This window comes from Hemicordylus capensis, chromosome 2 (genome assembly GCF_027244095.1).
Source record: "Hemicordylus capensis ecotype Gifberg chromosome 2, rHemCap1.1.pri, whole genome shotgun sequence".
NCBI lineage: Eukaryota > Metazoa > Chordata > Lepidosauria > Squamata > Cordylidae > Hemicordylus > Hemicordylus capensis.
Genome location: NC_069658.1, coordinates 273670584 through 273698260, shown reverse-complemented (window position 1 = coordinate 273698260; position 27677 = coordinate 273670584). Strand labels below are relative to the sequence as shown.

Sequence of the window (27677 nt, the reverse complement as noted above, 5' to 3'; positions counted from 1 at the left end):
AGAAAGCACAAATGGGCTGGCAGAGCTGCTATCATTCTTGTACTTTGGTAATTGGAAGACCCAGAACTTCGGCACAGCCTGTGAATTGAAGACATGAGAACAGCGAATGAAACTGCATTATCATCTGCTTAGCAACAGATTGTCTGTCTATAAGTGCTTAGCAACAGGTGATGATTCATTCCTAGTCTATGGACAACATTAGATTCCTATATACAACATGGATTTAGTGGGCCAATGCTTGCATAGGAATTGGGTGATTAGGGAGGGTAACATTCTAACCCCAGAACAGAATCCCTTCAGTGGTTGTTGCTGAAGTCTACCTTATGTTTCCTTTATGTTGTGATACTTTTTGGGACAGGGAACCATCTTATTTATTCACACACACCCCACCCCCATGTAAACTACTTTGAGAACTTTTGTTGAAAAGCAGTATATAAATAGTCATAGTCGTCGTCGTAGTAGTAGTAGCAGCAGTATCCAGCCTGCTATTTCTAAGCTTATATTTTTAAGGTCTGGAGAAGTTCTTGAAAACAAATCAAAGTCAAATCATTTAGGTTTTGCATCTCAAAACCTAAAATAGTAGGAACTTCGAGGAGCCACGAACAGAATCAGCATTTTCTCTCTCCTTTACTAGCTATACCAGGTAACATTAAGTTTTCATTCCGCTGTGACATTGGAAGTAGCTATAAGTGTCAACCAAATGCAGGAAATACCACTCTTGCTGTCATAAATCAGAGCTAGAAATCTACAGCCAAAGGTTTGGCTGGTTATTTCAAATCCCAATGTGGAATTTATCTCTGCCCTTGCTTGTTTGCTTGCACACCCATTCCTCCCTTCCCATCAACAGAGGGTCTTTCCTAGTTCTTGTCTCTATACTAGTCCCTGTGGGAGCTTTTCCCAGCCTAACAGTTCAGAATCATCACTATTTGTTAACGTTTTGTGACTGACCCATCCCCATCACAGTTAGGTTGTTCATGAATATCTCATGTTCATGATTTTTTATAGCAACATATTTTAATCCTGGTTTAATTTCAACTGCAGAAAGAAACAGGGAGAGGGATTTCACAGCTTATAAAAACACAAGAGATAAGGCAGAACTTTTATTTCCTTCTAGAGGAAACTGCATGAATAGAACCAGATCTCCAGCTGATGTGAATAAGGCTAGTTTGATGCTTCGGTGGAGCTCCATTGATTTATACCAGCTGAACATCTGGTTCATAATTCATGAGCAGGCAGTACAACTCTCTTTGTTGCTTTGCTGTTAAATTTTAAAGGGTTCTCAAGAGCTCATGGTAGGGTAGGCATACATAGTGGGACCTCCATTGTCTGAGCTAAAGAAATTCTGATTTTCTGACTTCTGCTGCTTCCCTATCTGTAGTCTTCTTCCCTGTCAAGGCCAAATATAGGATATTGTTATTTTTATTGTTGATCTGGTACTTCTGTTGACACGTGTTCACACTGTCGGAGAAACAAGTTCTGTCCAACATGATGACCAGTAGGATGGACAGGTAACTGATTTCCAGCTACCAACAGGACAAAGCTACTCAGCAAGGCAATTGTTTCAGAGGAGGAGATCACAAGGGTGGTCAAGTAGAGGCTCTTACAGCACAAGTGGCTACTTGGAAATTCAAATATCCGCTCTTTCCAAAACTAGAATGAAAATTGGTTTATTTTATAAGCCATTAAAGATAACAAAACACAGTAGTGTTTGCACAGCTGTGGGCACGTATGTTCACACACACACACACACACACACACACACACACACACACACACACCGGCTTTTCTTCTTCTCCAAGCTACTGGTATGGGGAAGAAGAAGAGCACAGCAGCCAGTCCATTCAAAGTCTCTGCCTCTTGTCTGCATCAGAAGCAAGTGAATCTTGGAGACAGAGAGGCCCAGGTGTACGATAATCTCAATAGCTTTGTGCCTTTCCCCTCCGACTGCAGTCCTTAAATAATATTACTGTGTGCCATAGCGTAATCAGTCTGAACCTTGCAGAATTAATACAACTTGCAAGCTTTGATCAGAAAGTGGCATGTTCCTAGAAGTCCCCGACTGTGCTACTTTGCTACATTCTATATATGAATCTTATACCATTGACTGGAAGGGTAGTCTCATAGAGGTTCTGATCAGCCAGGACAGCTGTGGTAATTTTATATTTGCTGGGTTCCACCCACCTCTCATTTTTGGTGCAGATCTGATGAGACTCAGGGGACGCACCCACATTGCCTTCCTAATTAGGCATTGCATATATAGAAGCGATTGGGTGCCTCGTAGCAGCCACCAGCTCAGGTGTAGTTCTCACAGAGGATGAGGCGGTGGTACATCTTTTTTTAGGTTGTCTACAAGTGGGGACTTGCATGGTTGAATGCTCCTCCATACAAAATGTTTCCCTGAACACAGAATGTTCGCATATCAGGAAGAAATTCAGGCTAGAATCCTTCTCCCTGACATCTAGTTTCTAGTGTGTAGGGAACTTTTTTGTATACAGGAGCATTTGAAGTTGAAGCATGCATGGATAGGCATGAATGAATGGACTGTTTAGGAGAGCAGTTGTGAAATTAAGCATTTCTTTTTTGCTTTATGTGTACAAATGTAAAGATACTAAGCCAGGTCACTTTCTTGACGTACATGATGCAGGAGATTCCAAGGGGTGTGTGTGTTTGTGTGTGTATACACATACGTACAACATTTCAGCTAATTGAGGGGGGGGGTAATAGCACAGTATGAGTACCTGAATTTTATTCTCCCTAGCGAGAACAGTAGTAACTTCAAGGGCTGAGCTAAACTGGAGAAATGCCATTGGGGTGAGGGATTAAATATTTTGTTTCCCAGCATCACTACCCCAATCAAAATCAGAGTTCCCAAGTCCCCTCCTCCTACCACACACACACACACACACACACACACACACACAAACACTGTAAATCTCATGCCAGGGCCGAAGTCAGTTGCAGATGGCTCTTGGTTCATCAGAAGACTGAAGTGCCCTGCATAGCAGCAGCAGCAGCAATACAGTTCTCTCAGCCAAGAGTGTTGCTCCATTACCACTTCTCCAGGCTGCCCCACCCACAAAAGGGGGCTCTTTCCCAGAGGCCCCTGTGTCTTTGCATGAATTGGTATGTTTCCCAGACTATGGGAAACACCTATATCAGGCAGCAGCGATATACGAAGATGCTGAAAGGCATCATCTTATACTGTGTAAGAGATAGTAATGGTAAACCCCTCCTGTATGCTGCCAAAGAAAACCACAGGGCTCCGTGGTAGCCGGGCATCGACACTGACTTGACAGCACACCTGATCTTAACTTAACTGGGAAACAGCTCCCCGTTGTAGATGGGGTAGAGAGGAGGTAGCAACATGATTGCCTCCTCCTCTCCTCCATATCTGCAAATGGGAGGTTCTGGCCAAGTCTCTGCCTACATAAGTGCCTCTTCAGATCTGTCTGAGGGGAGGGGCCTCCTCAACCTGGAGCCACCACTGTCTCCTATATCATATCTGTTCCATCCCCAAGTCTCAGAATTTTCCAGAAGCAAGGACTAGGACTCACTGTTCAGAACATTATTTTTCCATGGACTGAAAAGTAAACATCCACACTGCATTGCTGACAATCTAAATATTCATAATTTACACAAGCAATACTATTCATGACCATTATTTCACATTTGTAATACTTAACCTCAAATGTCACATTTTTGTCCCTGATTTATTCTTTGCAGGCTTCATGCAGGTTTTTCAGGCTTCATAGATATGCAGTGTGTTTGATACATGGTCATGGATTCCACTGTAAGAGGTAGTGACCTTAAGAGCTTGATTTGCTGGTATTTCATTGACACTGACATTTTTAACATAACCATTTTTAAAAATCTGGTTTTAATGTTTAAAAATCCCATTTTAGAAATTATTTTTAAAAATAGCTTCATATTTTTGCAATCTTCAGCTAGACTTGTAACTCGAAGCCAGAATCTCTCATAGGGTGTTCCCACTTTTATGCTCCATGGCCATGATATATGGTGAAGCTGTACCTTTCCCACTCAGATAAATGAAGTTGCAACGCACATGAAGGCAATTCTCATGAGCAGCCTAACCCAGGCTAGGGCCGCCCAGCCTGGGTTAGGCTGCACATGTGGAGCAACAGGATCACTCCCAATCCCAGCACTTCCGCCTCACGTTAACCTTACTTTTAACCATGGTATTTAGCCACTACTGTGCCCTTAACCCTGGTGCCGGGGTCATGTGTGTGTTCAGGCTGCTTGCATGCAGCCTGAGCACACACAGAGTCAGGTGCCTAGTAGGGATGTGCAAACAGGTTTGGGGGTTTGAGGTTTGAGGTTTTGGTTTGGGAGTTCGATGGTTTGACCCTTGAACCAACCAAACACACACATCCCGTTCGGTCTGAACCCGGACCAACCCCCCCCCCCCCGAAGTTTGGGGGTTTGCGGACCGCAAACGGTGTTTTTTTAAAAGCAACCTTCTATTCTCCTCAGGGGAGTTCCTGGAGGCGGTGGGGAGGTGTTTTGCGGAGGTCCCCTCTCCCCCGCCAGCCTTCTAAATCACCCCCTCGCCGTGTTTCGGGCACTCTTCAGCCGATTTTTGGCCTTCACCCGGCAACCCAGCAGCCATGTTTGGGCTGGGGCACATGCACACATGTGCACAGGCACCCAGCCCCCAACATGGCCACTGGGTGAAGGCCAATAACCAGCCAAAGAGTGCCCGAAACAGGGCAAGGGGTTATTTAGAAGGCCAGTGTGGGGAGGGGGAACCTCTACAGATCCCCCCACCCCCACTGCCTCCAGGAACTCAAGGGGAGTAGAAGGTTAAAAACATTTTTTAAATGTTTGTGGTCCACGAACCCCCTGAACCAAAACGGGGGTGGGGGTTCAAGGTAGTGCTGGGCGAAACTAGCCTGGTTGGGTTTGAGGCCAGTTTGGCCTTGAACCCAACCAGGCCAGCTGGTTTTGTGCACACCCCTAGTGCCTAGGGTGCCCAATTCATGGGGAAATCCTCCAGTGCAGCTTGCTGCTCATGTGGTGCATTTGGGGATTCCTGGAGGCCAGAACTCGTTTTCCTGGCCTCCAGTGATCTGCACTGCCAGGAGCAGCACAGATCCTGAGCGTATGCAACAGCATGCTGAAGAGGAGTCTCTTGATCATCTGAAGGGAAGGTAGGTTTATCCCTTTCTCCTCCCACCCACCCCGTGAACAACCTTATGGTTGTCTTGATTGTGAGTCTGCAGACACTAATGAACATGTTACTGATGTCCACATGACTTCAGCTCCAATCCTAAATATGTGTGGTATGAACCAGAAAAAGTTAAGCACGCTTAAATCTAATTGGAATCAATAAGGTGTGATCATTTAAGCCTAGTTTGTGCAGTTAAGTCTCATTGATTTCATTAGGACTTAAGCGAGCTAAGCACCCATTACATGGAATTAAGCATAATTGATTTCAGTGGAACTCACTTCCCAAGAATACATTTAGGATCATGGTGCCAAAAGTATACCTGCACACAGACACAAAATGCTAATGTGTGTTCAAAAGCCTCTCCTGCTAGGCTATGATTTCCAGCCACAGTATGCCTTATATCTGTTTTGTAGTTTGAGGCTAAAAATCAAAAGAGCAAATGGTTTCCAGCACCGGAGGCATAGGATTACATACACACCTTGTTGTTTCTCAATTATAATATGGATTAATGTGGTTTTTCAACATCAACAAACATACAGAGGTTCCTTTTGAACTATGGTTATCCTGACAGATAGGCTGACTAAATCTGCCTCTGAGATCCTATTTCTGTCAATCACTTTCCTGGAAATGCTGTTTACCCAGTCTGGCTGTTTGTGATCAATCATCTGCATTATTTGGTCTTCTGTTTAGTGTCCAAGATGAATGACTTCTTTCTAAAAAGAACAGTAATTGGAGATTTCTAGATAGCTAGTCCCCTGGGCAGGAATGTACTGGTTTTCCTTTTATTTTTGTGTGAAACCTTTTGTGAAGCTTGTAGTAAGCATTGTAAAAACAGGGCAGATCCATCCTGTATACATAATTTCTTATTAGTTCATTTGTTTCTTCATATCCATCAGAATTGCAGCAAAATCCAGGCTTGAAGCAGAGGATAATTCCAAAAAGGTTGGGTGGCCGACATTCCGCACAGTGGAACATTGGCATTAGGGACCTGTTGCAGCTGCTGCACAGTGTGAAAGGCAGCCCAGATGGTGTTGCATGGCAGATCAGCTGTGGAATGACTGGAAACAGCTTTCAAGTAGTTGCACAGCACTACTGCCCGGAAGCTTTTTTAAGTCGTTCTGCAGCTGCCCTGCCACACCACTGTCAGGGCTTCCGTTCATGTTGCGCAGTCATGGCAGGTCCCTAATGCCGACATTCTGCTGCGTGGATTGTCAGCCAGTGTTTTTACTTAACATTCAGAAATCCAGTGCCACATCACATTGCTTTTCTGCTTTGTTTGGATTCTAAAAATTGTCTCAATTTGGACATGCGGTTTTGCTAAAGCCAGAACAAATAAAGTCACTTTGCAAATTACCTCTATATTACTGGTGACAAATAAACATTTTGGTTTTTGAAAGGCAGACCAGTATTTTCAGTTCTTCAGTATACCAGGGAGATATTTCCCCATCACATTCTGTGTCAGTAAAACAAATAGTGAGGAAGATCCTTACAAGTTATTACCACAGTAACAGACGTGAGATTTATATGGGATCTTACAAAATCTCCCCTCGTTTACTGAAGATGGCCTCAGTTGAAACCTAGCCAGTGTAAATTCTTTCCTTAAGGAGAACTTTTCTGACTTCAGCAGATATTCTTCTAACTATATATTTATATTCAACTATAATAGGTAGCAGACCTGAATTTACTAATGAACGTTGTCTGTTTGGACACAGACATTGACATAAGTTTAAGAAAGAAGATGTAGAACAAAGAGTAGGTTTGAAAGGGCTGATGAAAGGCATAAAACTCACAGTAAGGTTGTTCACACAGCCAAAATTCCTGGGGCCAGGGAGAGGAGGACTATACCTACCTTTCCACACATGGGCTCCACCGCACTGCACACCCACATGATCAGCACAGCAGAAATCTCTGCAGCAGGGACTTGGAGGAGGAAGTCCTCAGTTTACCACAATGTATTATGTTGTTTACAAAGTCAGACAGGTGTTATTAACTGGTTTGTTTTATCCAGACATCGAGTCCTTCCCAAGGACTCTGGATGGCTGAATTTTATTATCAATGTTGTTGCTGTTATTATAGATATCATCGCAGAATATAGGCTGTTCCCAGTAAAGTTGCTTTTTGTAATTGGCTGATGGTGATTTCTGTGACCTCTATGGTGTTGAGGTGTTCTTCAAGTTGTTTTGGAATTGCACCTAGGGTGCCAATGACCACTGGGATTATGTTGGTCTTCTTTTGCCACAGACTTTCCATTTCAATTTGTAGATCTTTGTATTGTGTGATTTTTTCTATTTCTTTTTCTTCTATTCTGCTATCCCCTGGTATTGCTATGTTGATTATTTTAACTTGTTTTTCTTTCTTCTCGACTACAGTTATATCTGGTGTATTGTGTGGCAGATGATGATAATGATTATTATTATTAATTTGATTTCTATACCACCCTTCCAATAATGGCTCAGAGTGGTTTACACAGAGAAATAATAAAGAAATAAGATGGCTCCCTGTCCCCAAAGGGCTCACAATCTAAAAAGCAACATCAGATAGACACCAGCAACAGCCGCTGGAGGTACTGTGCTGGGGGTGGATAGGATAGGGCCAGTTACTCTCTCCCTGCTAAATAAAGAGAATCACCATGGTAAAAGGTGCCTCTTTGCCCATTTAGCAGGGATATTGCGCAGGCAGCATAAAGGCTGCTGACATCCTGGCTTCCTGGCCACTCTATAGGCAGCACTCCATATTTGGAAGTGAGCCAGGCTGCTGGGAGCTGCTGCAAACAGCCCTGGCTGGACAGACGATCAGGGCTTTGAGGTAAGTTGGGGCTTTCCCCCCTCTTACCTTGGTCAACTCCAAAGTTAAAATGTTGATTAGCCCTGCTTGGAGCAGCAGGGTGGGTGTGGATATTGTGCCTTCTCACAAGCCTCTCTACCCAGGATTCCCCACTCCTATCCTGCTTTGGCTGGTCATGAGAATGACCTTAGTAGTTGATTTTCAGGTCTTTCACATTTCAGACCTTCCACATACATGGTCCTTCTGGAGATGCTGGACATACCAGCTTTCATCAGAATGATTAGGGTGATGTTTGCTCTTTCTCAAATCTAGTCTGTTTAGGCAACAAGTGAGCAACAAGGTCTATAAGAATAATATCTCTGTTACCAGGATCCCTGTCAAAGTGTCAGACCATATGGAATGTGTGTACTTAAGTTTGGGAACCAGGGATAGACTAAGACTTCTGTTAGTGTACTGATCACCTCGCTGCCCAACAGAATCCCTAACTGAGCTCACGGACTTGGTCTTGGGTTTGGCATCAGAGTCTCCCAGGCTTGTAGTGGTGGGGGACTTCAGTGTTCACTTTGGGACCAATTTGTCCGAGGAAGCTCAGGAGTGTTCATAGTGGCCATGACAACTTGGGCCTATCCCAAGTGGTCTCAGGACCAACGCATAATCACATAAGATCACGTAGGAACATGAGAACATACGAACAGCCCTGCTGGATCAGGCCCAAGGCCCATCTAGTCCAGCATCCTGTTTAACACAGTGGCCCACCAGATGCCACTGGGAGCCTCAGGCAGGAGTTGAGGGCATGGCCTCTCTCCTGCTGTCACTCCCCTGCAACTGGTACTCAGAGGCATCCTGCCTTTGAGGCTGGAGGTGGCCTATAGCCCTCCAACTAGTAGCCATTGATAGACCTCTCCTCCATGAAGTTATCCAAACCCCTCTTAAAGCCATCCAGATTGTTGGCTGTCACCACATCTTGTGGCAGAGAATTCCACAAGTGGATTATGTGTTGTGTGAAAAAGTACTTCCATTTGTTGGTCCTAGATTTCCTGGCAATCAATTTCATAGGATGACCCCTGGTTCTAGTGTTATGTGAGAGGTAGAAGAATTTCTCTCTATCCACTTTCTCCACACTATGCATGATTTTATAGACCTCTATCATGTCTCCCCACAGTTGTCTTTTTTCTGAACTAAAAAGCCCCAGGTGCTATAGTCTGGCTTCATAAGGATGGTGCTCTAGGCCCTTGATCATCTTGGTTGCCCTCTTCTGCACCTTTTCCAGTTCTACGGTGTCTTTTTTTAGATGTGGTGACTCGAATTGTACGCAGTACTCCAAGTGTGGCTGCACCATAGTTTTATATAAGGGCATTATAATATTAGCCGTTCTATTTTCAATCCCCTTCCTAATGATCCCTAGCATGGAATTGGCCTTTTTCACAGCTGCCACACATTGAGTCGACACTTTCAATGAGCTGTCCACCATGACCCCAAGATCCCTCTCCTGGCCAGTCACCGACAGCTCAGATCCCATCAGCGTATACTTGAAGTTGAGGTTTTTCGTCCCAATCACCTTACATTTGCCAACATGCTTGATCTGGTCATTCACTCTGATCAAGGTGGTGTTCCATGGGTGGGGACTCCTGTGATTTCCCCATTGTCATGGACGAACCACCATCTGGTTAAGGTTGGACTCATGACCACATTCCACCTTCGCAGGGGTGAGGGGCCTATTAGGATGGTCTGCCCGAGAAAGTTATTGGATCCAATAGGATTCCAAGAAGCCTTGAAGGGATTTTGTGTTGGCTCTGCTGGTGATCCTATTGATGTCCTGGTGGATAACTGGAAAAAACAAGCTCACCAGGACAGAAGACATGATAGCTTCTAAGTGTCCTCTCCGACTCGCTTCAAAATTGGCCCCTTGGTACATGGAAGAGCTAGGGGGGCTGAAGCGACAAGGTAGATGACTGGAGCGCAAGAGGAGAAAGACTTGGCTCAGATCTGACAGATTACAACTTAGAGCGCATTTGAAGATCTATGTTCAGGCAATATGTATGGCAAAGAAGCATTTCTTTTCTGCATGTATTATGTCCACAAGCGCACGTCTGGCAGAGTTGCCCAGGATTGTGAGAGGGCTAGTATGCGCCCCTCCTCTCCTGAATCAGTATTTGGAACCATCAGTTACCCACTGTGACATTTTTAATGAGTTTTTTATGGACAAAATTTCTCGTATTCAGGCAAACCCCACAAGTACTGCAGTGTCTGATGAGGAAGTGTCCAGCAACTCTTCTTATGTGGTTAGGCTGGATTAGTTCCAGTTTATGACTCCTGAGGATGTGGACAGGCTACTTGGAATGTTGCAGCCAACCACCTGCCCAGCATGACTTATACTGTCTGGCAGAAGGTTGTTGTAGAAGGCCTGGTAGAGATTATAAATGCTTCTCTGAGAGAGAGCAGGATGCCGCCTTGTCTTGAGGCAATTATTAGATGACTTCTAAAGAAGCCTATGTTGGATCCCTCAGAGTTAAGCAACTATAGGCATATCTCCAACCTTCCGTGGTTGGGCAAGGTGATTGAGAGGGCAGTGGCCTCCCAACATCAGGCAGTCTTGGAGGAAACTGATTATCTAGACCCATTTCAAACTGGCTTTCAGGCATGCCATGGGGTGGAGACTGCCTTGGTCTACCTGACGGATGATCTCCAATTGGGAATTGACAGAGGGAAAGTGACTCTGTTGGTTCTTTTGGATCTCTCTGCAGCTTTCAATACTATTGACCATAGTATATTTCTGGAGCATCTGAGGGAGTTGGGGGTGGGAGGCACTGCTTTGCAGTGGTTACGCTCCTACCTCTTGGGTTCCAGATGTCTCTTGGAGACTTGTTCTTCAAAATCTGAACTTTTGTATGGTGTTCCTCAGAGCTCCATATTGTATCCGATGTTTGTTTGTTTGTTTGTTTGTTTCTTTATTTCTTTCTTTCTTTCTTTCTTCTTTCTTTCTTTCTTAAAACATTTTTATACTGCTCAAAACTTACGTCTCTGGGCGGTTTACAAATGTTGTTTAACATCTGCATGAAACCGCTGGGAGAGATCATCAGGAGATTTGGTACAGGGTGTTATCAGTATGCTGATGACACCCAAATCTATTTCTCCATGTCAACATCATCGGGAGAAGGCATAACCACCCTAAATGTTTGAATACTGCCTGGAGATACTGCCTGGAGACAGTAATGGGTTGGATGAGGGATAACAAACCAATGTTTAATCCAGATAAGATGGAGGTACTTACTGTGAGAGGTTGGACCTCTGGAGATGAGTTTGAGCTGCCTGTTCTGGATGGGGTCACACTTCCCTAGAAGGAACAGGTTCAAAGTCTGGGGGTGCTTCTGAATCCCAACCTCTCTCTGTTTTCCCAGGTTGAGGTGGTGGCCAGAGGTGCCTTCTATCAGCTTCGACTTATACACCAGCTGCGACAATTTCTTGAGATAAATGACCTCAAAACAGTGGTACATATGCTGGTAACCTCCAGGCTTGACTGTTGCAATATGCTCTATGTGGGGCTGCCTTTGTACGGCAATTGGTACAGAATGTGGCAGCCAGGTTGGTCTCCGTGTCATCTCGGAGAGACCATATAACTCCTGTATTGAAAGAGCTATACTGGCTGCTGATAGGTTTCTGGGCAAAATACAAGGTGCTGGTTATAACCTATAAACAGGTTAGGCCCAGGGCATTTAATATAACATCTTCTTCACCATGATTCCCACCACCTATTAAGATCATCTGGAGAGGTTTGTCTTCAGTTGCCACTGGCTCATCTGGTGGCTACTCAGGGACAGGACTTCTCCATTGCTGCCCTAAAGCTTTGGAATGTGCCATCTGTTGAAATAAGAGCTTTTCTATCTCTGACAACTTTTAAAAAGTCAATCAAGACAAGTCTGTTCACTCAAGCTTTTAATTAGATTTACAGTTTAATACTTTTAACATTTTAACAGTTTTATATTGTTTTAATGTTTTGATTGTGAACCGCCCAGAGATGTAAGTTTTGGACGGTATAGAAATTTGTTAAATAAATAAAGTATAATCCACCTGAAATATGGCTGATGAGCACCCCAATCTGTTCTTCATCTTCAGAACATACAGTTCCTCGTTCAGCCCTACAGGTCATATATTCACAAGAGCAGCAACTGACCATACTGTCCTCCCTATATTTGAAATATGCCGGGTGTGAATATTAAAAAATAATTGGATTGGACATACAAAGATTGTTTCTTTTCCCCAATAAAATTAATCATTCCTTGTAAGAAAACAAAGCAAGAAAAAAAGTTTTGTTTGTTTTTTAGAACAGGAAGTCTGAAAGCCCTTTTGAGACAGGAAGATGTCAGACCATGGCCTCTCTAAGTTCTGTGGGAGCTCTAACTAGATGGGTTAGAGAAGAGGCAGCACAACCTCAGACTTCTTTTCAACATCTGCTGCTGCCTTTCCTCCTAAATCAGACGTTCATTCTAAGCTCTCACACAGGAGGGTCATGAGATGGAGTCGCAAGTGGCTTTCACACACGCACACAGCTGGAACAGTCACACATCTCATTATATAAACAGCTAGGCATGCCGACATAACAAATTCATTGGGAGCGAAGGGGGTCAATCAGCAAGGGTAAGAATTCAACAACCGCAGATGTGTTTGTGAAATGGAGAGGCCTGTGCTTTAGGAGCAAAATCCTTAGGCTGCTCTCTATTCTGTTTGTTTCACTGGTTCCAAGTTCATCGCAGTTTCTGATGTTACAGTTGATGTACAGACTTTGGTCACCATGCGTTGACTGGTCGTTCTGTGTAAAGCAGCACCTGAATGCTATATCCACATACCTTTTAGTACTACTATTCCTGGGGATGAGCATTTGTAATTAGGGATGTGTACAAAACCACCTGGCCCGGTTCTGTTCAAGTTTGAACTGGACCTGGACCGGGCCAGTTTGGTTTTGCCACCCATCAAACACCTCCTGTTTAGTTACCGGGGGTGGAGGGGGGGGTTTGAACTTTTTTTAAAAAAATCCCCTTTTTAACTTATCCCCTCCGGGGGGCTTCTCTGAAGTGGTGGGGGGTTCCCCTCCCCCCACTGGACATCCTTTTAGGGGCACTCTTTCTGGTCCTGTTCCCCAGTGCGATGGCCATTTTGGAGGAGGCTGCACCTGAGCAGTGGGACCCTGCGTGGCCTGGGTCGATAGCAAACAGTAAAAATAAAGCAGGAGGCACAAAAGCAATGGTCAGTTTCCACTACCCCCCCCCCCAATAACCCCTGGAATCCAGCTGCAAATCAAGACCACTGAGTTGTCATAGGTTCTTCACCCATAATCTCCCCACAGCTGTTCCATGTGAGAGTTTTCAGTTTATTAATGGCTGTTAACACTCTTTCTACAGATGGATCTTTTGTATCATATATAGTTTCATAGGATGATGGTTGTACCTCACAAAAGCCTTTGAGTCTGTCATCTTTACATTTCATCACTTGACCTCTGAAATCCATGGAATGGCTTGTGTACTTAAGATGAAGCCTGCCTATTAACATTAATATTTGCAGCATCAGCATCTGATTATATAGCAAAATAATACCCTGAAGTTGGTTCCTGGAAACACATGCTACAATCTCAAGAATTTGTATTGTTTTTGTTATCTGTACAGTATCTCCCCATGGGTGTAATCTGTCAGGAACTATTAATAAAATAGTTTAATAAAACTATTAAAGATGCTACAGAACAAAGTAGATCTGGTGAAGCCAACAAAAATACTGTACACATTTTCTCTAAAACTTCAGCAAATTGCTATGTTTGGAAATTATGTGCTTTCCTCACAATCCTGAGGGCCAGAAACTTGATATTTTCCCAATATAAATTAAAGCTGGAAGTCTCACAATTCTGCATGCTTTTCAAGAATCAATAAAAACCATCCTATATGGTGAGATCATGAGCATAAGATAAGAAATCATATACTGCTACTGTATATGGCCAGCTACATTGCACAGTTGTTAGGGGCAATTTAATAATAATACATTAGATCACTTTAGGGTGAATTAGTTATTCCTTTAACCAGAATGTTTTCTTCCCTATTGTATTTGAAAGGATGTACTTCTCTGTAGTTTCCCTGCATGTTTGGGGGTGGAACATAGTAATGGAAGATAGGAAGCTGGCCACCTGAACCAAGTCAGACCATTGGTCCATCCCGTTCAGTATTGTCTGCACTGACTGGCAGTTGCTCTCCAGGGCTTTCCCTGCCTGGAGGGAGGCTCTCCCTTCCTGGAGATGCCAAAGATTGAACCTGAGATCTTCTGCATGCAAGGCAGGTGCTCTTCTACCGAGCGATGGCCCCATCCCCTATTCTCGTTTGATTTTTGTTTACTGGAGTAATTGCTCTAGTCATCACGGTAACCATGTGGTGCCAATCATTACAGCAGCCAAATGCTTAACCATGCTATTGAACAAGCTTAGGCGCTCAATCTCTCATTATACAGATTTTTTTTTTAAACCACAGTGCCTTTTGGAGCCAATGGCAAACCCAGGTGGCAAACCCCAATCCCTTAGGAGTTGTCATCTGTCCTGCCCCCTTTTAGTAACAGACAGGAGAGTAGCATATAGTGTCAGCTATGCAACTGTGCATGAGAGCAATTACAGATAATTGGACTTGTGTCCTCTCTAGATTTGGATAATGTGTGTCAATTAATGGGCCATCTATATGTGTCACTAAAGAGCAATGATTTTATTGCTCTAATTGGAAGCATTGGCGGTGTCTGTCTGGTAGCAAGTTTCGGGTTCATTACAGTCTGTCCTGGGTTCCAGCTCCCAGCAAATCTAGTTTTCCCTTTGTTTGGAGAAACTTGGTAACTGAATCAGGCATTTCCTTATTTATCTACATAATTACTGTATGTCATTTGAATACACTCCTTTATGCTGCCTTTCATACCCTATAAGGGAGGCTTAAGGTGAATATAGTGCCTCATTGTGAGGTTTATGTACAGAGATAGCACATTCATCACCCAGGGCAGAACCTTCATTACCACAAAATGGTTAACCCCCTGGCAACTTAGTATGGCACAAAAAACACCAATCACATTTAATTGCAAGAATGCCATGGGCAAATACAGTTCATTGGATCAGTAAGAGAGTTCAGTCCCGGAATCCTCTTTTGTGCAAGGACTCTGCCTTTGAGGATGAGTGCTTCTAAACATGTGCAAGAGTCACGACCACTTTCTTCATCATACCCTTAATTTGAAGGACGTACCACTTTCTGTATTCACAGTCACTAAAGCTACAATTTCTAACACACTATTTAGTACTGAACACAACTAGACTCTGAATAAACATGTTTAGGACTGCACTGTAAAGTGGATAATGATGGCTCCCTTTAGCTGGCAAATTATCATTCCAACCCATAGATTGTGCTCATCATACAGCTAGGTTCAATTCTGATTCTTTGTCTTCTGGAGCACACTAACCATTGCCTAACAGATTAATTACCATTTAACATGCCCCCTCCCGCTCCCTCACTTTGCTTTATCCATGGTCGTGGATGGGGGGTGCAGCTGATCTTCATGTTTAGAAAAGGCATGTGGTATGCCAGGAGTGACATGCATGTTTGGACATGTGCCCATCTAAAAATAAAAATCGCCTGCATGTTGAAAACTGGCCCATCAGGTAGCAAGAGAAAGTTATTTCTGATATAGTTTGCCACATGTAGGGCATTTCTGACAATACTGGAAGCTTTCCAAACTCTAATATTTTGGGACTCTGTCAGAACACGGTAGCAGTTTCCTGTACTGAGCAGGAGTTAGGAATAGGGCTGTAGTGGTAGAGCATCTGCTTTACATGAGAAGGTCCTAGATTCAATCCCTGGCAGCATCTCCAGGTAGGGTTGGAAAAGACTCCTGCCTGAAACTTTGGAGAGCTGCTGCCAGTCTGTGTAGACATTACTGAGCTAGATGGACCAATGCTCTGATTCAGTATAAGGGAGCTTCCTATGTTCCTAGAAGGCCTTACGAGGCAAGGCTACAACACCTGGGGTTTACGAGGTTAGGAAAAAGATGACTAAGGGGAGACATGATAGAGGTCTATCAAATTATGCATGGTGTGGAGAGAGAGAGGAATTTTTCTCCCTCTCTCATAACTAGTTTTCACCAGGGGTAATCCCATGAAACTGATGGCCAGGAAATTTAGGACCGACAAAAGGAAGCTCCCCCCGCATAATGCATAATTAAGCTATGAAATTCTCTGCCACAGAATGTGGTGACAGCCATGAGCCTGGATGGCTTTAAGACAGGCTTAGACAAATTTATAGAGGACAGGTCTATCAGTGGCTGCTGGTTGGTGGCCACCTCCAGAGGCAAGAGGCCTCTGAATGCCAGTGGCAGGGGGAACAACAGCAGGACAGAGGGCTTGCCCTCCAGGGTTCCCTCTAAAGCATGCGCAGGTGCTTGCACTCACACAATTTTTGATGTCCACTCAGTTAAATTTAGATTCCGCTCAGGAAGGCCCCTCTCTGAAGGCACATGCGCACACACTGCCTTGATCCTGCCACCCAGAACAAAATTCATTCTGCACACAGATGAAAAAAAAAGTGAAAGAACACTGATGCCCTGAGCCCTTGCCTGTGGGCTTCCCAGAGGCATCAGGTGGGCCTCACTGTGTGAAACAAGATGCTGGACTAGATGGGCATTGGACCTGATCCAGCAGGGCTGTGTTCTTATGGTGAACACATAACACACTGCCCCTGGTGGCGCAGTGGTAAAACTGCCACCCTGTAACCAGAAGGTTACAAGTTCAATCCTGACCAGGGGCTCAAGATTGACTCAGCCTTCCATCCTTCCGAGGTCGGTAAAATGAGTACCCAGAATGTTGGGGGCAATATGCTAAAAATCATTGTAAACCGCTTAGAGAGCTCCGGCTATAGAGCGGTATATAAATGTAAGTGCTATTGCTATTGCTATTGCTATTATGTAAACCCTCCAAGGCCCCTTTCAGCTCTAATATTCTATTCTTCTATAGAGAGCATTCAACGATGTGATCACCCGCTTGTGTAAAGTAGGTGCCCAAGAGGCCCACTTGCTTTACCTACATGTCTACACTAACTATCATCATGAGTGCAGAATCAAGGGATGAAAGTCATCCCAGTTTAGTAAAAAGATATGAAATATGTCCCTGTGGATTAATTTCTGTATACTATAATTATGTTTGGAATATAGATGTGGCAACAGCCTGATACTCAAGCAGGACTTGTGTTTTGGTACTTTTGAACAGCCATACCTGAAGATGGACATCTGCAAAAGAAAAACAGACTAGCTTGAAGAGCAAATAGGTTCAGAATGCGGAATCACATTTGGAAAAGGTTACCATCTTCTAAACAACAGCTCTTGCATTTGCAGACACTGAACCAAGTACAAAGGTGAAATGAGGGAGAGGGAAAAAGGACTATGTATTCTCCTAACAGGATAGTTCAAGGCAGACTCCACTGTTCCCTCCCTGCCTGTGGATGTCTCTTCTTGGGGGGATGGGGGGGCGGATTTTCGTAGTCTCTAAAGAACGTACAGCTTTGGTTTTAGAAACTGAAGCACTTTGAAATTCAAGGGGAGGAGAAAAACAACAGAAATACTAAACAAGGCTGATGAAGAACTTACATGCATTGTGGGCTAATGTAATTATTTCCCTCAATTCCTTTGAATAAAGTTGGCTCAGCTTGAAAGGGAATCTTCTCCTTGTTTCATTTTACAAGGCTTCTCTCCCCCCACCACTCCCCCCCCCCTTTTTGTGCTTGGAGGAACTGTTAATTTCCAACATGCTTATTACCTTCTTGCTGGTGATGTCTCCATTTAACTCCATGTTGTTTGAACTGCTCCTCTCTCTCTGGGAAAAATGAGAAACAAGTATTTGGGGGGGAAGGAGGTAGAGAGATCAATATAGGTTTGTCCTGCTTTGCTGTGACTAATTTGTAAAATCAGTCATTTCTGTTTGTGGAAGACTGGAAGATTCTCCCGGATCTGATTTTATGCAAGATTAGACCTGATTTAACAATTCTGTTTATTCTTGCCAACATGTTGATATTCTACCTTGCAAAACCTTTGCATCGTGTCACTCATTGTACTCATTGGCGTTTGTGTCTGGTGATCTGTAGTGTGGATTACATTATAAAGGTATCTCTCCAAAACCCTGACATATACTTGCTTAATTTACATGGTTGTGCAGAATAGGTTGCTGAGATTATGTATGTTAAGTGCTGTGGGCACTTAGGAGCAGCACTATATAAATACTAAGTAGTGTTATTTATAAATGCATGGAATGGTTGATCTAAACTTCATACAGGCCGATCTAACTTCAGCGGTAAACTTTCTGGGAGATTGCACTCACATATATATGGACAGTCTTCCCTTTGGATTGACCTCAGGGAAATCAGTTCTTCCTTCCTGTTTCTAAACAAGACTGTGGGGGTTGCTGATTGGCTAATCCCTGTGATGCCACTAGGACCATTTATTTTCCCCTTCCACAACGCATTTTTAAAACAATTAAGCACTGAACAATCATTCAATGAATAAACTAAAGGTGTGCAGGGACCAAGCATTCGTGGTTCGGTCCAAATTTTATTGAACTGCTGGTCTGAGAACTGGTTTGGTCCAGTCTGGCCTGACTGCGAGCCGGTTCAGCGCATGCGCGGAGGCCAAGTGAGTGCTGGAGCCACACAGCCACTGTGCGTGGGCTGTTGGGGAGAGCACCACTGCAAAAGAAACCTGCCTGGTGCACCAGGAGCACCAGTAAGGACCTGCTTATTTACTTTTAACCTTCACCGGATATCATGAAAATGCAAGCGTTGTTGTTGGTGTGGGGTAACTCTGAACCCCACATTAACCAGCCTTGGCAACTATGGCAGAGAAGTACACAGAAGTACTTACTGCTGAAAGAGCATCCATTATGCTTTACTCTCCTGCTCCTCCTGTTTTCTTGTTTGTCTTCAAGCTTACTTGCTTTTCTGTCCTTGCTGGTAGGAAAGAGGCAATGATAGCTGGCTGATATGGGACTTCTTATTTCAAAAGATCAAAAGTACAATGACTTGGCATTCTTGAGACAGAAGGTCAAGAAGAGGTTCCTTTTTCTTGAGAACAGGTGATAGTGACTTTTTTCTGTGTCCAGGGGTAACACAGGGGTCAGATAACACCGTTGGGTGTTAAGGGGTAGTCATTGCTAGGTGAGATTGTTCCATAGTTGCCGTAATGGTGAACTTAGATGCATCCTGACCCATAAGTCAACCAAAAAAACTTTCAGAGGCAAACCAAGTTCTAGAAGAATATATTTCACTAGGATAGTGAGGCTCTGCACATGATCCATGTGTAGAGCCTAACTGGGCTCTGTGAAGAGAGCAGGCTTAACCTGCTCTCCCCGCAGATGAGCAGGGAGCTCCAGCCATCCACACGATTACCAGCTCCATCACGGAGTCAGTCGGGGTGGCGGGGATCAGAAGCCACCCAGCCCCCGGAAGTCCCAGTATGCCCTGCGTGAGTGCATGGGGCATTCTGGGGAGACTACAGGATGCTTGCTGTAGCCTCCTGGTTGGGGGTCTACTTGTGAGTCACCACGGTGCGGAGCCATGCTGCGGTGACTCATGATTGCCAAAACAGGGGTAGTGGAGCACTCACTCCGGTAACCTCATTTAAGGGGGGGGGCGTAATTAAGCGGGCTAATCACCAGGAGCCACGTGGCTCCCAGGGGTTCACACGTGTGGGGGGAACCAGGCTGGGCTCCCTTAGACTGGTTTCCTTTCCTCCGCACATGTGAATAGCCTCTGTGGGTGTTTTTCAAGTCAGCTAACTCAGAGGTGCCATTGTACCCCTAACAGGTAACACTTGTACCCCAGCATGTATTTATTTTTTTAAAAATCATGGAGCAAACCCATTTATGGTAATGACCTGCTCTTTGCAGGTTTTGCTTACTGGGGTGTCACTGACAATGTCCTACATGGACAGGATTTTAGAATTAAGAACCAACAATTAATTAACGTTTTGAGCCTCTAAGGGCACAAAAATACCCCATGATAGCCGATGAGGATTAAAGTTGTCTCTCACCACCAACCACCCCCCGCCCCGTGCTGCTCTCCCTGGCCCTTAAACTGGTTGGGCTGAACTGGACTGAACCAGTTCATGAACCAGTGGTTCCATCTGAATTTGGACTGAACCACAAACCTTTGGTCCACACATGCCCCTAGAATGAACAACATTCACACTGTCCTTTTCAAGGTGAGTGGCTCACCTGTAGTGGTGGGGAAGGACAAAAAGTGCACAAGTGTTTGATTTGCTGATGAATATGGCTGCCAAATGCACAGATCATAACAACTGACATGGGCAGAGACCTGTGCTCCTCATAACCTTAACAGGGGAAAACATCCTGCAGACCAGACCATTGCAGATAGAGGCCTTTAAGTGGAGTGCCTGCATTACGGGTTACTTTAGTTGCATGGCAAAGGGATATGGTATGTGACTGGTCTTCCACTATGTGAAATGGAGCACCAGCTTTGTATGTGACCAAACTGGGTTTTAGTAATCCTTACAATAGTCCTGTAAAGTGGATTATAGCTTTTATCCTCCTCTTCGGGAGATAGATTAAGATCACATAGATTAAGATCACATAATCTATCACATAGTGATAGATTAAGATCACATAGTGAGATAGATTAAGATCACATAGTGATCACATAGTCATGGCTGAGACACACAATTGGTGATAGCCCTTGAATTTAGATGTCTTTAAAGGGGGATTAGATAAACTGATGGAGGATGGATCAGTCTGTCTGTCAGCAACTGTTAGCCCTGATGATTTTATGGAACCTTCATCTTCAGAAGCAGTATGCCAGTCAGTACTAGTTGCTGGGGAGCAACAACAGAAGAAAACTAAGATCTTCATGTCCTGCTTGTAGGTCATCTTGAGGCATCTGGTTGGCCACTGTGGAAAACAAGATGCTGGACTACATGGGTTCTTAGTCTGATCCAGCAGGACTCTTCTTATGTCTCCATTAAAGGAACTGAATGGTATGCTTTCCAGTTCGCCTCTTAGCCACTACTTTGAAGCGGGTCTATTGCCCAGCTTAAGTGAGAGCCATTCCACAAGATCTTGTTGGGGACTTTGGCATCATCCTGATCCCTCGTGCCTGTCCTTTACTGACCTTTGGGAGAGTCAGGAGAGAGAATGAGACAGCTCTTTTTCTGGGGCTATTCTTATGATTACAAAAATCTGGCTAGGAGAATCCTAGCCTGATTTTTGTGATCGTAAGAACCACCGGGCTCACAGCCGAGCCCGGTGGTTCTGGAGCGGCTAACCCGCTCCTGTAGCCCTCCCCTTAGCCCGGGTTTGCGGAGCGAGTGCTCCGCAAACCTGCGCTATCTGCTTGTGAGTAGCCATGGCGCAGCTCATGGCGTGGCTACTCGCGAGTTGGCCCACTGGCCGGGAGGCTTAAAAGGAGCCTCCTGGCTCGGGGTCTCCCCAGTATGCCCTGCACGCTCACGCAGGGCATACTGGGGCTTCCGGGGGCCGCGTGGCCCCCAAGCTCCCCAGCCCCCGCCAGCTCCGTCTCAGTGCCGGCCATCGTGTGGGCGGCTGATCCAGCCACCCAGGGCTCCCTGCCCGCTCGTGAGCAGGGAAAGCGGGCTTAGCCCGCTTTTCCTGCTCACCCGTTAAAACTGGGTCTCACTGATCGTGAGACCCGGTCCTCTGTCTTCTTTTCTCTAGACTTCTCTAGACCTTTTCTGTCTAGAGAACAGACACATCTCCCAGACTAATTTATCCAAGTTCTGTCTTCACTATATAGATTCATATGAAACCTTTTAGGGTCTGTCTAGAAAAAAACCAACAAAATAGCTAAAGATATTTTCTGTTATCCTTTTTTAACTGTAGGATCATACTGAGATCTTTTGTGTTGATGTCTTGGCATAATCAGTTTCAGAACAGACTATCCTGTGGTTAACAAGCCATTTCTTTTCAGGCTTTCTTTCTCTCGCTGTCAGATATGAGATCCTCTTTTTACAAGCTAGAATGAGTTTCAGAATGAGCATTGGACAAATCCATCTGCACTTTGTGAGGACTGTATAGAAAGATCCCACTGGATTGGCACCTAAGCATCTATAGCTGTGTAGTCACCTATAACACTGTGCTAGAATAGCATTCAACGTGTAGAGATGTACTTAAAATAAGTGTGCCTTATTCCAAGCACATAATGTGAAAGTACTGTACAGAGGAACCTTACTCCCGAAAAGTTAAGTGTTTTTGCTCAGAAGTTGAAACCCCACTTACTTCAGTAGAGCATACATCTCAGTTTAGGACTGCAGTCCCAGAACCTTTTTGTGCAATGTTTTTACAGCATGTTCACAACTAACACCTGTCTTCTAAGACAGTGGTTCTCAATGTGGGGTCCACCAGATGTTGCTGAACTACAACTCCCAGCATCCCCAGCCACAATTCATCGGGGCCAATCCTGGCGCTGCCTCCCTGAAAGCCTGAGTTTTTAACCTGGGCTTTTACCTAGGTTAGAGGGCACAAGTGTGACTTTGACCCCAGGTCTAGGGTTGTGTGTGTGCTCGTTCTTCATGCAGCCCAAGCAGACACAGAGCCAGGCGCCTAGAGCATCTGGCTTTATGGAGGAAGTCCTTGGATGTCAAAAAACCCATCACATAGGAGTAGACATTGCTCCCTACTAGAAGAAGGTAACATGTAAAAATTGTTTCTGGATGATTATATTGGTTATGGAAGTGACCTGTGGGAGCATTTTCATAGCATACGCTTTCGTGTAGGAGCAATGGGATTTTTTTCTTGGTTAGGCATCCACGTTTGCAGTCAACCATGTGGGATGTGTGTTGATTCTGAGGGCTGATACAAGCAAAAACATCAGGAAATTACTTAATAACCTCAAGGACTTATCTACTTTGCAAGGAAAATAGGGAGAAGACTGTGTGTGTGTGTGTGTGTGTGTGTGTGTGTGTGAGAGAGAGAGAGAGAGAGAGAGAGAGAGAGAGAGAGAGAGAGAGAGAGAGAGAGAGACTTTTGTGGATTACCTATATGGAACATTTGTCGGAACTGATCAAAATCTTCTTAACCATCCCTAGTTCGTTTCAGGTGATGCAGTACAGGTCAGAACCTGCTTTCTTTGTCTTTGGTTAGGTTTAGTTTTCCAAACTCATTTGCCCATCCCCATAGAGCTATTTTCTAATCTGATGGGAGATAGCTCCAGCAGGTCTCCCAACGTCAAATGGAAAACTTCCCAGAGGAAATGCTCACAAGCATTCTGCACAGATTTCTCTGTGTGGTGGCTGGGAAACAAATACATATTCACTGGATAACCTGATTGCCATTCATACTTGTTATCTCCTCCTCTCTGTGCTCTGCGTCCTTACAGCTCATTAGGGGGTCAGAATGACATAATTTAGCAGCCAGTCAAGAATAAATTACTTTTGGATTCACATGGTTTCAAGGACACAATGGGCTTAGATGCTCAGTAGCAGAAATGAGCGCTGGATCTACAGAGCAAGGAAGCAGTTCTCTATCAACAAGGGCAGTAATGGGAAATGTAACCATTCAGAAACCACCTGATGACCATGGAGGAGAAGGGGAATAACCTAGGACTTGGCTTAAGACTTCAGTCAGCTTAACTCTATGCTACATGAGGCAAGCACTACTTCAGTTAGCCCTCCTTCCTTAAATTGGATATATTTCTTCCAGCGTGGTCAGCTTAATGAACAACCTGTTCAGGAATCTGGTGAACAATGCGTTATAAATGCAAAGTAAGTGCCATAGATATTTTGTTAGTAACTATCATTTAGCTAGTTGTTTTTAAGATTTCCAAGATGGAACTGCCTGGTTCTTTTCACTGTCTTTGTTTGCACTAACTGGTAGTTGGTGCAAGAAAAACAACATTATGACAGGGTGGGAAGTGTTATGGATTCTTGTATAGCCTTCCTTTTCATTTCTTCACAGTTTTTGATGCTTCATTGAAAGTGTCCTTCTCTATGATCCATGCAAATGATCCATGGTGGGACCCTTCAGCATCATTGGGAGAACATTTTGTAGCTGTGCAAGAGACTGGCTTTAATGAGGGGCAGTCACCCTGTGATGTGATGAGACTCTCTCCTGGGACAGGGAAGGGGTTGTAGTTCAGTGGAGGAGCAAATGCTTTGCATACAGAAGAATCCAATTTCAATCCGTGCATCCTTGGGTAGGGATGGGAATGACTCTGGAAAACCTACTGCAAATCGGTATAAATGATACTGCTCTAGATGGACCAATGGTCTGACTTTGTATAAGGAAGTTTCATATGTAGTTATGACTGTTGTGAGAAACCTCATGTTTTGTTTCCCTTGACCTCTGCCAGTGAGGTTTAGAAGTTACCCCACCCCCATCCCATTCCCAGCCACAAGGTTTAAAAATGCTTACCATAGGTATTGTTGCTCTCTTATTGATATCCTGCACATCCCTGCAAGTTTTATTTTTATTATTTATTTACTCAATTTATATTCCGCCACATCTTTCAAAGAAGCCTCAGGGCAGGTGACAAAAATTAAAACAATCAGATCCATTCTAATACAATAAAACCCATTACAAGTTTTTTTAAAAGCCCAGCATTAATAACAATTGCAAGTTCATAGCAGCAGCAGGTTCCAATAAAACATCACTGAAGTCAAATAAAATGTACATTTCTCCCAAATGCTCTGGAACAATGTGACCTCTTAAAAACCAAAACAGAGTAGGCCTGCCTATCTAGAAAGGGAGTTCTGAATCAAGAGTGGCACCACTGAGGATGCCCTCCTTCTTGCTGCAACCAGCCTAACATAAAAACATCCCTGTGGATCAGGCCCAAAGCCTATCTAGTCTGGCATCCTGTTTCGCACAGTGGCCCACCAGATGCCTCTGAGAAGCCTAGAGGCAAGAGGGGAGGGCATGCCCTCTCTCCTGCTGTTGCTCCCCTGCAATTGGTATTTAGAGGCATATTGCCTCTGAGCCTGGAGGTGGCCTATAGCCACCAGTATCAAGCCAGGGATGGCACTCAATGCAGGACCCTATCTAGTGACTTAAAGGCATGTGGAGGTTCAATTGGTAGGATATTTGGTAGGTTTCTGATATACCTTAGAGCAAAGCTGTTCCTAATTCTGCCACAGGTATGGAGACTGCTAAAGAGATCATGATGACCCCCTCCCCCACCTCGGTAAGCACATTTAAATGTTACCACCAGGGCTAGAGTCACTCACCATGGAAAAGCTGTTTCTAATGACATCCCTTTGGTGAATACAACATGTACATAACTCCAAACAGCAGAATCATAGACCTGTAGACTGCAGAGACACTCATCTGCTCCCTTTCATTGTACATACCCCATTCCTTGGCTGTCAGATCTGCTGTGACCTCAAGCCATGTTTCAAGGTCAGATAGGATGTTAGGAGTATTATTGATTTGGCAGACAGCAGTGATGTGAGAGGTGAAGGCCCAACTGTAGATGTGGGTTGGCACATAATTTAAGAGGCTGCTGTTCCTCAATTTTGTGACCGGCAGTGATGTTGTATTTCTGAGGGGGATATGCTGCCTCTAAAATGGCTCTGTTTTTTCATTCCACACATATAGCCTAGCAACTGGTTGCTAAGTTCCTGAAGGATGATCCCCATGCAGATAGAACATCCTGCAGCAAGCAGGCTGATTGCTAAGTGGCAGGCTCTGCCTTTTGAATCCCAATTAAGCATTTTCCTGTTTGGGGGTGTCTGGAGTTGTGGGTCTGCAGTGTTTCCAAATTTCTGTACTCTGAACTATGACTCCCAGGTCAAAAGGTGGGCCACTTGCACTCCATATTACCTGTCAGTCGTGATCGTTCCCTTATAAGCATCACACACCCACATTTTATCACCTGATCTTTAGACACTGCAGGCAGAGCTAGGCTACTTTGGGAGGGCCCATTGCTACTGCAGCAGGGCACACTGAGCTGGAGATGTCTGCACATCATAAACATGTGCCTGTTCTTTTGGGACCGGGCCTTGTTGCACTACACAGTGTGCTACACTCTTCATGTTTATTTTTAATTACATACTCTGAGACTTAAAGAGAGAACCCAGCCTTCCGACAGATTTTATCTGCTGATTATCTTCACAAATTGTTACAGAAAAGGCCTTGGGGGCTGGAGTGTAGGTGGAGGCTCAGTTACCCAGTCATAGACCGGGTGCCATGGGGTAGCGTCTTAAATGCTTACAAAGGCAGGTGCTGACAGATCCACCTCGCCAAGGGAAACATGCTCACATTCTGGAGACTAACCGAGAAAACGGTAAAGAACAGCCTAGGCAGGTTTGCTGTAGACTGAAAACAGCCTGCTTTCTCCCCTTTCTTTCCTTTCCAAAGAAATTTCAGGGTCTGTCAAAGGAAAGAACATTCACTTTTGTCCAAAGTTCAGCATTTTAAGCATTCGTCTTAGGACTCCTGAGTGCCTCTCGGAGTGCTTTATCTATTTAATTATTTTTTTGTCTGTCAGCCAAAGCCAGTATGTCAAAACCAAAAGCCAAGACATTGTACTGCAGTCCCCCTTTTTTAATATTTAGGTTCATCAGTACTACAGCTGCCTACCAGAAGACAAAGTGCCCTACGTGAACAGCCCTGGGGAGAAAGCCCGTATCAAACAACTTCTGCACCAGCTGCCACCACATGACAATGAGGTGAGTCATTTAGAAATAATTGGGGAAACATTGGCTTAGTGGACAGAGCAGAAGAAAGGACCATCTCTCTGATGTCGCTGTTGTGTGTAACAATTAGCTGGTTAACCAAGCCTCTGGCAAGGGATCTGTTAAGAGATGGCTATTTAAAACCCCTATAGATTTTTCTCCTGACCTTTTTTGCCATCTTGGTTGAGGAATTACGTGGCAGACCTTATACTCTGCAGCAGCATTTAATAGGGTAAGAAGGGAAATAATCCTCAAATGAGATTTGGAGATGCATGTTTATGAAATGCCTGTTTCGATGCTTGAACTCCGAGTCATTACATTTCTCCTAGACCCAGTTCTCGCTCTCCCTGTCAAAGTGCATTTTCCAGGGAAATGTACAGGTTTTGCACAATTAAGACTTTTATATCTGAACTCTATATGTTCCTCCTCATTTCACCATAAGAAATATTCATCAAATCTTTGTGGCGACACATCGATCAGTTGACCTGACTCCTAGGACAGTGCAAACTGCATGTCCTTAAATTGTATCTATAGGTACAATACATTCCCCCCCCCCCTCATTCCATGTAACTGTTGCTGGTGTGCACTGAAATTATATTGAGTGATCCAACTTGAGTAATTTCCAACTTGGTTGCTAAAATTCCAGCTTTCCTACATTTCTATTAAATTCTACAACTGAAAAATGTAAGGATTTATGGCACCTTGTTGTAATGTGATAGCAAACAGTAACTTAGAAATTTTGGGTTCAGCCTCAGGTCTTATTAAAGCAGGTTGCTTTCATCACTTCTGTGGTGTGCTACTGTGAAGAGCCACTCTTTCCCTTGGGGTAAGACAAGTGTCCGTATATTTCATCTGACAGACACATTGGAGCGGGGGAAGCTGGCAGATCTTGTGAAAGAGCAAGAAGGATTCCTGAAGGCAGCCAATGACATCCTGCTCCCACCTATCTTGCAAATGGATACAGTGGTGGAGTACAATTAGTTTACCTATTGGGATTTGAAGGAAGGAACACAGATGAAAT

At 44.3% G+C, this 27677-nt stretch overlaps 1 protein-coding gene across 6 annotated transcripts in view; it reads left to right on the top strand.

The window, feature by feature from the left end:
* The window catches only part of PRICKLE2 (prickle planar cell polarity protein 2), a 365950-nt gene that overhangs the window by 266843 nt on the left and 71430 nt on the right, over window positions 1-27677 (top strand). For 4 of the 6 annotated variants that reach the window (XM_053298866.1, XM_053298870.1, XM_053298869.1 and 1 more), the window contains one exon: window positions 26537-26650. The exons of 1 other annotated variant lie outside the window; for it this stretch is intronic. In XM_053298866.1, the coding sequence (XP_053154841.1) occupies window positions 26537-26650 (114 nt within the window). Of the gene's footprint in view, window positions 1-23713; window positions 23747-26536; window positions 26651-27677 lie in introns of those variants that run through there. One more of the 6 variants, XM_053298871.1, reaches the window with a different exon arrangement.